The sequence below is a fragment of the Anas acuta genome, chromosome 1, assembly GCF_963932015.1.
Source record: "Anas acuta chromosome 1, bAnaAcu1.1, whole genome shotgun sequence".
NCBI lineage: Eukaryota > Metazoa > Chordata > Aves > Anseriformes > Anatidae > Anas > Anas acuta.
The window spans coordinates 35,530,593-35,545,171 of NC_088979.1; the positions used below are offsets into that span (position 1 = coordinate 35,530,593).

The 14,579-nt window shown below is 33.9% G+C and overlaps 1 protein-coding gene across 3 annotated transcripts in view; it reads right to left on the reverse strand.

Moving 5' to 3' along the window:
* Positions 1-14,579, reverse strand: part of DIAPH3 (diaphanous related formin 3) — a 238,504-nt gene that overhangs the window by 125,107 nt on the left and 98,818 nt on the right. For all 3 annotated transcript variants that reach the window (XM_068675836.1, XM_068675828.1, XM_068675845.1), the window contains 3 exons: positions 9,540-9,635; positions 8,475-8,569; positions 2,770-2,871 (listed from right to left, as the gene is read on the reverse strand). In XM_068675836.1, coding sequence (XP_068531937.1) covers positions 2,770-2,871; positions 8,475-8,569; positions 9,540-9,635 — 293 coding nt within the window. The remainder of the gene's footprint in view (positions 1-2,769; positions 2,872-8,474; positions 8,570-9,539; positions 9,636-14,579) is intronic.

The window sequence follows — 14,579 nt, forward strand, 5'->3', positions numbered from 1 at the left end:
CAGAATTCTAGGTTGGCTGAGGATCAAATATAGAGGAAAAAAAGAAAAAAATAGAAAAATAGCAAATCAAGCATTAAGCTATTTTTAAATGTCTTTTTTTTTTAATCAATATTTACTCTTGACAAAAATGGCAAAAATATTTGCTATTTAAATTTGCATTTTACTAATTTGATTAAAATGCATAACCCAGCATGCAACTGTCCTATTTCCCCAATCAGTTACACATATATTACTGTTGGAATGATTTAGCTCGGTCTATACCTTAGCCAGCCATGGTTAAATTTACCAGTACAAATCCATCTCTACAGGCATTTTGCCGTAATTTGTCTGACTCAGAAAAAACTGCTGAAGTTTTTAGATGTGTGCTTATCTCTATCATCCTAGCAAACATGGTTCGAAACAAGGTTATCAGAGAGGAGCATCACGCTCAGTCTACTTTGTTCAGCACAGGACACTTTAATTTCTTTCAGAAAAACTGATATATAAACCTCTCTGCCACATAAACAATCTACCCTTTTGATTTTCTAGTATCTAATTTAATGGAAACTGTGAACTTTTAATATTACGGAACAAAAGTACAGCTTTTAGCAAGTTCAATTCCAGAACAGACACCAATTTGATATATACATATATACATATATATATGTATGTAAGTATATATGTATATATATATGTATACATATATATGTGTAAGAAAAAGTAATGTTTCATGTTTACATAAAACATGATGAAAAAATCATAACAAATCGATGAAGTTTTACAGAAAGTGTCCACTTCTGACAAGCACAGAAGGACTTGCCTTCAGTGGCACTGAACAGCACAAGACAAAACCAGAAAATGAAGCTAGACAAAGTAGTTTTAACATATTCCATTATTAACTTTTTTCTCTTTTCCTACTATGCTTATCACAGTGTCATCTAAATGTATGTGTGAGCTAGATGCATGTTATGGCATAGGTAAAGATGAAATAATGTTGTTTTTTCCCCCTTTATCATAATACTCTTCCTAACATCATTCTTCCCTTCAATTTGTCATTTACCAACTCCTCTCCAAACATCTCCGCTTTAAGCTGACATCAACCAGGGATTCCACCAATAGCATTTATTCATTGATCAATGAATTTATTCATTGATATTCATACAGAAATTTCATTCCTAGCTCACCACCCATCTCTTCTAGTGATTGAGATATGGGCCTACAAGAAAATATATTCTTAGGAAGCATATATATCACAATATATTACTTAAATTTTGAACATAAGAGACTCTAAACTAAACTTGGTACATCTGACTTCTAATTTTCAAATCTACTGCTTTATGATGGAATTTAATATTAAGACTATTATTCCAGATCAAGGAAGAAGTCTGGGGAATCTATGATAGTCTTTTCATCCTTCAGGGGAGATGAAAATAAAGGGAAGGAGATAACTTCAGTTGATTCAGAATCTCGAGTGTTGCTCTCATATCCTATACATATACTCCAGATATTCTAATATGTAGGTACAAATAGTTGATATCCACACAGATAACTACCAAAAATAACTACATATTGTTACAATGACATGATACTCAATGACACAATACTTTTTCCCTGAAGCCAAAGATACTAAAAGAATTCTAAAATAATTTCTTCCTTCCAGGGGAAATCATCCTGGATGAAGCTGTCAGTGTTCACCTTAGCTTGAAAAAACTAGGAATGAACAATGAAAAGACCTATATGGATGTATGAATCCAGGAAAAGAAATAGCCTTATTCTGTGTTTGTCCGGTAAAACAATTAATAATTATGAATTATGAGCTATATACATGGTATTCTCTTATTATTTTTCAAATAGAGCATCAACCACCAACAATCAACCAGGAGTGTTATATTTTCTCTCTCACTCTACAAATTCAACCTGGGAGATATAATAAACATATCTTCCTACTGGGAATGTGAAAGGTGACTGTAAATACTCTGGATAAAGCATACTATAAAACATAGGAGGAAGAAAGCAGAACAGGTTAACACAATGACAACTACAGTATTTCATTCCCATTTCCATATAGAACAGAAAAAAAATCAATGTGTATCAGGTATAAATGACAAGGTTTTTGGTGGTGGGGTGAAGCTGCAGGGGTGGCCTCTGTGAGCAGAGCCCAGCAGGAACGATCTGTTCCTGAAGGACTGCACCCCATGGTACAAACCCATGTTGGAGCAGTTCTTGAAGAGCTGCTGCCTGTGGCAAGCCCACGAAGGATCAGTTTGTGAAGAACAGCATCATGTGGGAGGGATCCCACGTGGAGAAAGGGCAGAGAATAACCATAAAGGAGCAGTGGGGACAAAGACATTGAGTTTGTTTTGTCTGTTACGATAATTGCTGAGTGATCTCCGTGTCCTTACCTGAACCCTTGAGCTTTTTTCCATTGTATTTTCTTCTCCTTTCCCTTTGAGGAGGTTGAGCAAGAGTGGTGGAATTCAGATGCCCAGCAGGATAAAACCACCATATTATGGAAATTCAAAAAATGGCTCCATATCTTCCAGTGAACCTTGCCACAGAAAATACTACTTTTTTGTTTCTTTTATCCAAATTACTTTTTTTAAGAAAGAGGATGTGGCAATCAGGCCTTCCAGATCCATGGGTATGTCTACCTACACTTTTTTTTTTTTTTTCTTTTTTACTATACCACCTCTTCATGTTTACAAAAAAGAAGCTCTTATTGCTTCATTATTACTACTTTAAAACTGTAGGCAAGAAAATTAAAAATAGTGTTAACAAAAAAGAACTCACCACAATTCCAAACTGCTCTGGTTCAGACAAATTATTGTACTCGCTCTTGAACTTGGACAATGCATTCAATTGTTCTTGTTCCGGAAGATGTTTTATTAAATTCTATCAAAAGAAAAGGAAGGAGGCTTGTAAATCTCAGATTCTGCATTGCTTTTATAATTGTATTTAAATGGTATTACTTATGCATCACTAACATGAATTCCAAAGACAACGCTCCTGTGCCAAAGTTGATAGGAATTAAATAGGTAACCCACAAATTCAGGTTACCAAGTGTAAAAAGCAAATTATTAAATGCCACTATCTTCTGCTGATTCTTTGAACATACATGTTTCTGTTGTCTTTTACTAAATATCATTTTGTAATGAGTATGTTTGATATGCACTGTGTAAACAAAACGAAAGGAGTAAATAGGACAGGGAAGGCAGAATAAGAATTTCAACTGTAATGTACCTAACTAAAGGATGGCAAGAATGATTAATGCTAGACAAAAAAAGTATTTTGAGAATGGATAATTTACCTTCTAGTATTTCAGAACAAAAGCAGACTGTAAGGTGATGACAGGTAAAGCAATGCCTATACCTACAAAATCTCAAACCCATTGAACGCTACTTAGCATGCAAACTTTTCAGAAGTAAGACTTCAGAGGTGGTACTCAGCTTCAGCTCAATTCATAAGTCCATATGGGAAGCTTAGGCACTTACATAAGTGAATGCCTTGTGAACACAAGAGTCTAAACATGACACCTTCATCTGATCATCTAAGAAGACTTCAGACTCCCTGGAGCTTCCAGAGCACTTCAGCACCTCCACTTACATATAGTCATCTGAATTTAGGCACCTGAATCTCACTTAAATTACCAGCTAGGTAGCAGGTACTTCTCTGAGCTGAAGTGAAGATGCAGTCCTTCTAACACTGATTCAGGTTGGGCAAACACAGCTGTACCACTACCTACTACCATATTTTCAAGAATGGATCAGAAGGACTAATTGTAACACTTTCCCATTATTGTGTGGAACAGCAGACACTTAAGTCAAAATCTGTTTTAATACTCCGCAAGCAAATAGTTATATTGCTATGCAATCAACAAAATAATTTAGTCAAGATGGTGAACAGGATCTCCCTCTGATAGCCTTAAAAAAAAAAAAAAAAAAGAAAATACTAGATTTGTAATTCCAGCATACATGTATCCAAAGTATTAATGGTTTTTAAAACCAGCTTGAACACTTTGATTCTTCTTTTAGTTTTCCTATACTCAATCTCTTTGCTCTTGAACAATCACTATTTTATGGTAGTTTAGCATTTATCAAACCTTTTTTTTCTGATAGATAAGAACTAGACAGTACTTCATCACTGTTCTGTTTTGGTGTAAAAACAGTCGCTATTTTAAGAACTGAAACACTACTTTGATTCTAAGGACTAAGATAAGTAATTTGTTTTAAAGCATTTTGTGTCATCCACTGTAAGGACAACATAGTTTATCAAGAAAGTAAAGTCAGCAAATAAAAAAAGAAAAGCTAGACTTATGTGCAAGGACCAAAATAACCAAAGAAAGAGTAAATGATAGTCAAAGAATGAACCGTTTCAACAAACACTCCACTCTCAGATAAGGATTTTGGTAGAAAAAAGGAAACCAGTAAAAATGCAGGAATGATGAGGCTTAAAATAATAATGCAAAGTTAAATTTTATGGATCTGGTTTTGAACGTGGCCAGACTAACTTTCAGCATGAAGAATTTATGACGGTAGTCATATATATCCTTGCTGTTATTACAATTGGAAAACATTTTTGTAAAAAATAAAAAAGGCTACAAAAGGCTACATCTATTAATTATGAATTAAGATGTCCAGCACTAAATCTATAAAATTCAGCAGACATCAAAGGGCAGAGAGATTCCAAGTGTAAAAGGCACATTTTAAATTAGGTTTTGATAACCTACTTATTTCTGTCTTGATATACACATAACAGTTATTGCCAATACTTTAAATATACTACAATTCCTTAATTTTTATTGAGATTAAAAGGTCATTGTTTGATAATAAAATAATTTTCACATGTAGAATGACCGATCACAAAACTTTTCAATAAGAGAAACAGTTGAGTGTTGTATGAATGTTTTCAATATTGAACACCAAAAAAAAAAATCGAAGCAGCAGCTGGTATCAAAGCGGCTTTATGGTGTTCGGATAAAGCTTTTGAACTACTAGAGATGAAATACATTTTGAATATCAAACAGAGAATAAGGAGAATAAGCAGGAGAAAGAATTTTGACTAAGTCACGGGAAACATTCTGATAATTAGTCAATGACTATTTGGATTACAGCATAAATTTCAGAGTTCTGATGTCTTTCAGAAGCATATTAATTTTTCAGAAGTGTATTTCAGAAGTATATAAATTCTAACAGGAGAAGGGAGGGGAACAGGATGGAGAGACACAAATTATACATTTTACTTATGCACTCTGTATAACAAAAAGGTAGGATTAAGGACAACTCTCCAACTTCAGAAACTGTGACATTAAGATTTACTGGGCAATATTAACAGCTAGACAAAAAAGATGGTGAAGATGAGAAATTTCTGAAAAGGAGAACCAACAGAATATTTAAGGTATCATATAAATACATAAAAACAGCCACATGCTTATAAACCTATGTATGCTTTTACTCTTCTCAGAATAACAAAATACACAGAACTACATTTTCATTGGATATCCAAACCCAACACTAGTTTAGGTTTTTAAAAGCAGACATACTTTAAAAGAGACAATACAGATGGATATTTTAATTTATTTAGTAACCTCAGCATATCTGAGGGGGAACACTAGATCTTTAAGGTAATGAGACACACGATTCAACCACTTTCAAAGGAGGATAGATGTCTAAGTGCTTTTTGAGGTTTGAACTTAGATGGTACCGTTTTCAAAGTCCTTACTGTTTTACCCAGAAACGAGAAGCTCGGATAAAGCCATTTGACAGAAATGATTACACACAAACTTGCAAAGTAAATTTGGAGCTAATAAGTCCCACTGAATTTTCCATTTCATTTAGGCTTGATAATGTATAATCACCTTTAAAAAAAAAACAAGTGACCTGCAATCATCCAGCAGCATTCCTTATTACATATATATAACTTTCATACAGGATACTGTGAGCATTATTACTTGTATTCTACTACACTGACTTTCAGTCAGTCGCAGCAGTTGGTAATATCATTGTCTTCTTGTAGGACATTATTCCTTACTTCACTTTTGGTCCTTCAATGTCTCTTATCCTTTTTTTAAATAAAATTGTTCCCTCCCCTCCAAAACCAAACACAAAAGGACTCAAACACTAACTTGTCCAAAAGACTGTAGACTCTCATTTCTGACCTCAAAAACACCCAAAGATACAAAAAAAATGCTTTGTTTTCTTTGAATTACAAACAGGGAAATAATATATCAAGACGTCAGTTTTTCATAATATTGATATGTAATACATATTACAGACAGGTTGCTTCACAGGATTATTAAGGATGTGATATCATTAAGAAGCTGAATTTTCACCACTGGAAAGAATGCTAAGGTCAAACAGCATGATGGAGATTCAGAGAAAACATGGAAACTCTGAGACAGAGGTCAAGCTGAACATAACAGTGTAGCATATTCTACCTCTCAGATTGTCATGCAGTTCTACAGAATCTCAGTTATTACCCCACATATTTATTTTATATACATAAAGAGACACATAATGCATCTTCTAAGCACAGAGAAAACCTTGAAAAAGAAAAGGGATGTAAGCACAAACTAGCATCAACAATGAGCTCTACGGCATAAACTACTCTGTTCATCCTAATAACCTTAAAGCAATACATAGTTTCAGTGGCAATATTAACTGCATCTTGATGCTCCATTTTCCAACAAAATGGAAAGAATTACACAATGATATATATATGCAGTCACTGGAGATGATGGCTCATCTTTCTTCTTTCAAATATTTCCTAAGAAAAACATCCCATCCTGCAAATCATTCAGTAGACAAATTCCCTTTAAAGGAAAGTGAAGTCTAAATAGCTCAACAGAGTCTAAAGATCTTTGAAATCCAAGTGATAAAAGATGACACCCAAACTGCATAGTGCACAAAAAGGTACATGCCGAACATACAGTCTCCTCAGTAGGATCTTATTTTGACATTTCAATATGGTGAACATTCAGTTTGCAGGCAAAGCACGCAAAAATTAATTTTTTGTTTTGTTTTGACCTTTGAATCCAAATTGCTACTTGTTGCAGTATGAGTCATACATTTGAATCTCGGGAGTCTGAAAGTTACAACTCATTTTATCTCTTTTTATTACCTATATTTCTTTCTTTACTAATCAACAGATCTGCAAAAAGCTTATGCTTCTAAAAATCTAACTTTATCTTTTTGGGATGTTTCAGCAGGGACTGGTGCCCAGCTCTCCAACGCACTTTCAGGTGTGTTGTACATGTCAGTAATCTAAATCCTCCTTAGGTAACACCTACACTACATTACTAGTACATTGTTCACAATTAAAACTTGGTATATAGGAGCCATAATTACAAAAAAATTGAAGTTCATCACAATATATAGGAATCCTGTCCAAAAGAATGGCAATCTTGGTCTACAGAAGGATCTCTGCAAATCTAATGGAGCGTCATCAAGATGACTGTGGGACATGGCATACAACCTGGGGACACAGCAGAGAAGTTCAGAGAACAGCATTTGTGCAAGTTTAACAGAACTAGATTCAGGGGAATTTAATGTAGTCTTCAAGTTCCCAACAGATACCTGAAAGATATATAAAGAAGATATAATACAGCTCGTCTTGGAGGGGTGCAACAGAAGGCCAAGGTTTCAAGTGCCAAAAAAGAAAATTCCAGCTGGATAAACAAGAAAATGTTTTTCCACCATAAAGGTAGTCCAACACTGGAAAATATATCCAGAAAGACTGTGCAATCTCAATCCTTGAAGATGCTCAAAACCTAATGGGAAAGGTCCTAAGCAATCTGCTCTAGTTGTCCTGGCTATGAGCATAGATTGGACCAGATGACCTCCAGACATTTCTCCAAATGATTTTTTCCCATGGTTCAAGAATAAAGCATTTGTATTAGAATTAGTTTTATGGAATTCTTCAACTTACCATCCTTTAAATAACTCTGCAAATAGAAGAACATAAGGAACTTTGAGTATCTTTTGTCTCCACACAGAATCATACTTTGAATAAAATAATATGGAAAAGAAAAACACTAGCCAAATAAGCTCTAAGGAAGAAATGTGGTCAGTGTGGATGTCCTAAGGCAAGATTCTAAGTAAGAGGAAAGAGAAAAGAGAGAGTAGAAGAAAATATCCCTTTCCACCTAGTTTTCAACAAGAACAAAAGATTTGTGCAGCTGAGCCTGGGGTAAAAACAAATTTTAAAAGAATATACAGTAACCAGGGAACAAACATAAGCTGTTTGAATATACAAACAAAAATAAAATCAATTTAGGTTTAGATAATAGGAATACAGAAAGTAGAGAACATCAACTCAGCTACTTTCATAAAAAAATAGCTTTACAAATATAAAAAGAACTGGAGTTCACAGAAAAAAATAACTCTGGCAGTGATTTAATAGCCAAACAGTGTACATTAAGAGGCTTTTTAGGCACAGTTTTCAATTTGATGAGATGCTTACCCTGAAATACTGGGATTTCAAGTGTCAAATTTCCTTACCTGAATCATGGACTCTGACAGCTGTGTTTCATCTACTTCCAATATCATCATTTTGATTTCCTCATAAGGCACTCGGAAAGATCCAAGGAAAATTGCTGAAATAAATATTCAACCCACAATTAAAGAAAACAATTTATTCATTCTTATAAAACATCAATTAAATAGGGTATAGCATCTAAAGGTCAACAAACAAAGTAATACACATAAGAGAAGTAATACACATAAAAGAACAATTTAAAGTGTATTTTTATTTACTGTTCCCCAGTAATTCCAGCTTTCTCCATCCATTTGTCATGTGTAACATCTAGCATCAAAGAACACTTAGACAAGTCTACTCTCAAGGACAGTCATTGCCACCATAGTATTTTGTACCAAGATGACAGTTAGGCTTTTTTCTTCAACAGTCTCATTAGTGCTTTCTCACAAAAAAAGCAGCTCAAGAAAATTACCACTACCAAAACCATATAAGCAGTTAATATACATATATACATACATATATTGTTTTTTTCATATAAACCTGTTTATTTCTTCACCATTATAAAATCATTTCTAATTTTATTTCTGCCTGCCTTTAGTTACCTATTCATTATACCACTCTTGTCTGCCAAAACTTTGGCTTCTTTATTTGTGTATTATTGTGCAGTACTGATTATTGCTTTCTTCTGCGAAGTACATGAGGGTTGGCCAGACATCTTGTAGACATTACTGTCTTTATTGACTTTTTGGTTGTGTGGGCAGTAATCCTTAATGAATATGTTGAAAATAAAGACAGGTAGTAGATATTCATCTGTATGCTATTTATCCTATTGCTTAGGATACCTAATGAAATAAACTCATTCTTAAATGAGAGATATTATTTAACTGTTTTCTGGGTCTTTTTTTTTTTTTTAATATATATTTTCAATTGTATTAACTTACATGTTTGAGTTTAATGCCACACATATAAAGCATACTCTCACACATTTAACCAAACAGTGGTTATGAGGCAGTCACACAAGAGAGGAAGACATTTTTAATGGAATATTAATATAACATTACTTTATCATAAAACCAAAATCTACTTACACAGATTCTGTGCAATCTTTGGGTCCAGCACTTTTAATTCCTTGATTCGTTTCTTAATGGATTTCTTTTCTTCAAAATCTTCCTCCTCTTTTTTTACTACCAAAGTAAACACAAACACACTCACTGTTAGCTTTTGATATTTAGACGATATTTAGAGAAAACATTAATGAATGCAGAGCATATTTCCTGCCAAGTGTAGTCAATGCACAAAGAGAAGAACAAATCATTGAATATACAAGCAAAAAATAGTGGTTTTGTATTTAGTGCTCGTAATCTTTAAGTTTTTGTTTGTCAGTCAAATTTGTCAGCATGTTAGCCTTCTAGAACAAGTTTGTTTGTTTAATATATGACTTGAATGAAGATGCTAATACTAATTGTAAGAGTTGTCTGAGGACATAAAAGAATCCTTAACATACCGTGCAACTGACTTCAGTCAACCTGGCCAGGTTAATACACTGAATTGGATTTTAACAGTAACAAAAAAAAGGTAAAAAAGAAGGTACATAAAGAAGGTATGTGAATATCTCTCAACATTGAGCAATAAAGAAACAGCCCCAAATTATGTGGTTTTGTGCCCCCTTTGTCTAAACAAATAATTATCATAGACCACAGGTTCATTCAATGACTAACATTACCTTGGAATATAAGTGAGTACATACGTATTACCTATTTTCCTTATCTCCTCCAAAAAGATGTTTTTTTATATATATGATGTAATCACCTTGTTAGAAAATAACATAAAGGCAAAGTGATTGCATAAACACGCATTAACAGTGCTGGAAATTCTGGCTTATTCTTTCTTTTCAGATTATAGTTCATACAAATAGGATCTTCCAAACACATTATACAAGCTGAATTTATTTCTCATTATTTACACATTGTCAAAAGAATTTTACTTAAAATAACATAGATGCTTGATAATGTGTTACTAGGAAAAGAACCATTCCAGCTATTATGGAAACAGAATAAAAGACCAAAAACAAACAAATCTTTCCTTATATCCAATCTGCATTGTTTTTTAATTCAGCACAAATCTTCACTGTCGAACATTATTCACCCAATGAATTCCTATTGTTTACCTAATTATCTAACATCTGAAATTAGTTTCCAAGCTTTGCAGGATGATTGTCCTAAATTGTCACACATGCTTCAAATATTTGAGTAGAAAATATATGGTAATAAAAGTATATACCACTGTCTTCAGGAGATGGATATAAATGAGAAGGCTTGTCAGTAAGACTTGTCCTTTTGACAGCAGCCATATCGTATACTTGCCTGCCTGATTACGGAATTATTAACCCCAAAATAGGTAACCCAGTCTTTCTGATCTGGGAAGACATTCATCAAGCCTAACATTACCCTTGAATGCACCAAATCTTATATTTCAAATATATATTGAACCTATTTTGTGTTTTAGTAAATTGAATTGTTAGGATTACAATTTCTAGCTCATTGATGATTCCTGACAAAACCAGATGTAGTGTGAATTACCAGGAACACTTCCCTAAATTGGAATGACTTCTGTGGATTTTAAGAGAGAGCTTTGACAGCTACGACATTCTTAAAAAAAAAAAAAAGTATTTTTCTAAGCATAACAGGTTTTATTCAGGATAAGAAGACAGATTTAATGATGTCTTGATGTTTCTTGACGTCTTTGAGCTGCGTTGTCCAGTATGACTATTACCAAAGAGATAAAAACTTAAAGACCTCACAGAGTGATTGAAGGAACTGGATTCTAGTCCCTTTTGAGTTGGTGGACACGCAAATTTGAATCATCTTCCAAATCACTTTTAATACACTACACCTGCTAGGCAGCATGATGCTGCTTTTGAAGATAAGCCACAGTGCAGAAAACAACCTGGCTTTCCAAAAGATGGAATCACAGAACTAAGACATAAAACAGTCCTTGGAAGAAGGACAGATATCTAGGGTCCGGGCAAGTGGATTACAAAAGGCACAATCCACTTTAGTTATTTTCCTTGCCCTACCCAGAACCAGTTGGTCGTGAGTTTCTTTTAGCATGGATTTATCAAAGAGGTTATCATTCTCCTGTCCCAGGAAAACTGAAACACTTTGTTCCCTACACATGTGAAAACAAAGGAATAGGTTTGAACCATCAATCTGAGAACTCAACATCCTATGCTCACAAAAGGAACAGAATGACACTAGAGCTACAAGACAAAAAGGAGGTTGCCACTAAAATTTCATTTTTTTTTTTCTGGCTATGCTTTTAGTATAGTCCTTACCAAATCCAGAAGGATGTGTTGGGGTCTGTGGATCTCAAAATCATACAACTGCTTTCTCCAGCAGTAACTTCTTATTGACTACATGCTTAAAACTGTCATTCTTAACAGTTTTGAGTTGCCTATCTAATCAGTGCTGCAGCTGCCACTAGATCTGTGCCACATCTCTGTGGCACTGGTTCTATACCATTTTTATGTCTTACTAGTCTGAACTATAATGAAAATACAGTAATAATTTACATCTAGTCTGGAACATGACAAGTCATTATTTTATAGGAAACAAAATAATTTCCTTAATAATCACACTAATACACTGTAATTACTTGAATTTACTTAAAATTGACCTGATAGCCTTGAACTAGGAATTAAATAAGGGCTGAAATAGAAACATATTTACATTTTTCCCAAGGTAGAAAACAGTATCCATGCACTACAAGTCTCAGAGATAACACAAAACTATACAAACATATATTAAAAAAAAAAAAAACAAAAAAAAAACAGCAGTTGCACACAATTTTAACTCTCAACTTTGATATCAAGAAACAATGCTGCAAATGAACTAATTCTCTCTGGAATTTTCACCAAAGAAGAGGTTACACACAAAGTTATAGCAATACTTAAGGTATCATAACCCTAAGGAAAAATATATAACTTACTCCAGGAACTCATGCAGGTATTGTATGCAGTTATACAATTATGCAACAAACTAAATTACTTCAAACTTACATGATACTTCTTCAGGAGAATTCAGGTCACATCCTAATGTTGTTGCCAGCAGAAAGAAGCAAAGCATACATATTACTTGTTTTCCCCATAGGAAATGTTGTACTTTGCAATGAAAACTCTGATACTTACTACTGCCTCTAGAAAATTTTACCTAGTTTGCTGACTAATTTATAAGAGAGAGGGGAAAAAAAAAAAAAGAGAGAGAGAGAGACACAAAACTACTTCCATAAATGAAAAAGAGGAAAAGCCCAAAAGGAAAAAGAAAATAAAAATAAAAATTGAATAGAGTATCTGAACAGGTGAAGTAAATATCTAGATTATAAAGAAAATAAGTAATTAGACTTTTACTTGGGGAGGGCACTGGGACAGGAAGGAAAGCATACAGAAAATAGAAAAGATAGAAAATGGAAAACTTCTGCTTACACTGGAAAAAGAGAAAGCAGCCCACTGAGAGTGGGCAGCTGCTACAGAAAAGAGGTGGCTATCGAGGATAACAGCGATAAGACATTCTTGTTCTATAAAGAGAACAATCGAACCAGGTGATATCAAAATGCATATCCAGCTCTCATGGCTCCTGAAGCTGGACCATCATATTATACCATTGACTTATTTCAAAATCAGATGTCTTTTTTCAGGTATTATGCAACTAGACGGTAGTGTCAGGTATTAATTCCTGTACACCCTCATATATTCTGTCTCCATGCTACACCTATTAGACTGTGGGCATACGCATGGTCCAAGCATCAGACCTATAGCATCTCTGGCCAGTAGCACCTCATCTGATGCTCCAACTGCTCTGACGTCTGAGGCTGGGAAACAGAATGGTATAAACAAGCAGACTTCATTGCACACCCTTCACAGTTCCAACCATAGTTCCTCATCTCCACAGTTCCACATCCTTACTAACGTAAGGCCAAAATTAGCAGTTCTGAATGTGCAGGTGAACAAATAGCTCAAATGAGTTTTAGCTATTAGAAAGGTTGCTTTTTATTGCCTCTTCCAAATGTCCATCCATATACACATTCAACTGTAGTCAACTCTCTCCATCTGTGGCAGCAATCTGAATGAAATCAGAGCCTGATGGGAGTGGTGAGAAGACTATTTTACATATATGACATTGCAGTTGGAAGCCTATAGCATAGTGCTTTATGAATATGTGGATGGAATCCTATGTGAGCCACCTTATTAATATTTTACACAAAGCTTTTCAGCCTATTTCTTCAGTATTCTAATGTACCACAAAATACCCACCTTATTAAAAATTATAACCCCTTAACAATAGAACAGGTATTTTGTGATACATAGAAATACTAAAAAAATATATATTTGCATGAGAAAATCATTGAAGCATTATAATATGTATGAGAGTTAAAGTAATTATAATATACCAATGCCTTTTCTTATAGCTCTGTAAAAGATAAAAACATCCAAAAAGGTGTTCCAAATTGTATTTATTACCTAGCACCTTTTATATTACTTAATACAGTCTTCTTTCAACTATTTCTTGTAAATGTACATCCCATTAAATGCATATAAATAAGTACTTCAGCTTAGAATCTTTATAGGTGCATGCATCCTGCCCACTGAAATACTATACAATCATGGCATGAATAGGTGGAACAACATAAAAAATAAAATAACAAACAGATAAATACATACATGTCACAGACAGACATATCAGGTCCTTGTTTGCAAGAAGACGATAACTGGCACAGGCTGATTCATATGACAAGAACTAGTACACTGGCAAAAGTGATGAAACAAATAGACTTATGTTTGGGCTTTCAACCTCTTTTATAGTAGCGAACTCCAGAGTTTATAGTTAAAGAGTACTGCTTTTGGGAAATCAGTCAAATAGCTAAACTAAGTCATTAGGCAAGGTTTTTTAAAGCAGAAATACTGTCTTAATTTTATTATTAAAATATAAATGCAGTTATACTGACCAAATAGTTTCTAAATGATGATAACTTATTCAAAAAACAATGACATTAGACTCTCTGATGTCTCTCTTCCATTTTTAATGAAGTTGATAAAATCTTAAAATAAAATGCAATTTTGAAATTATACATCT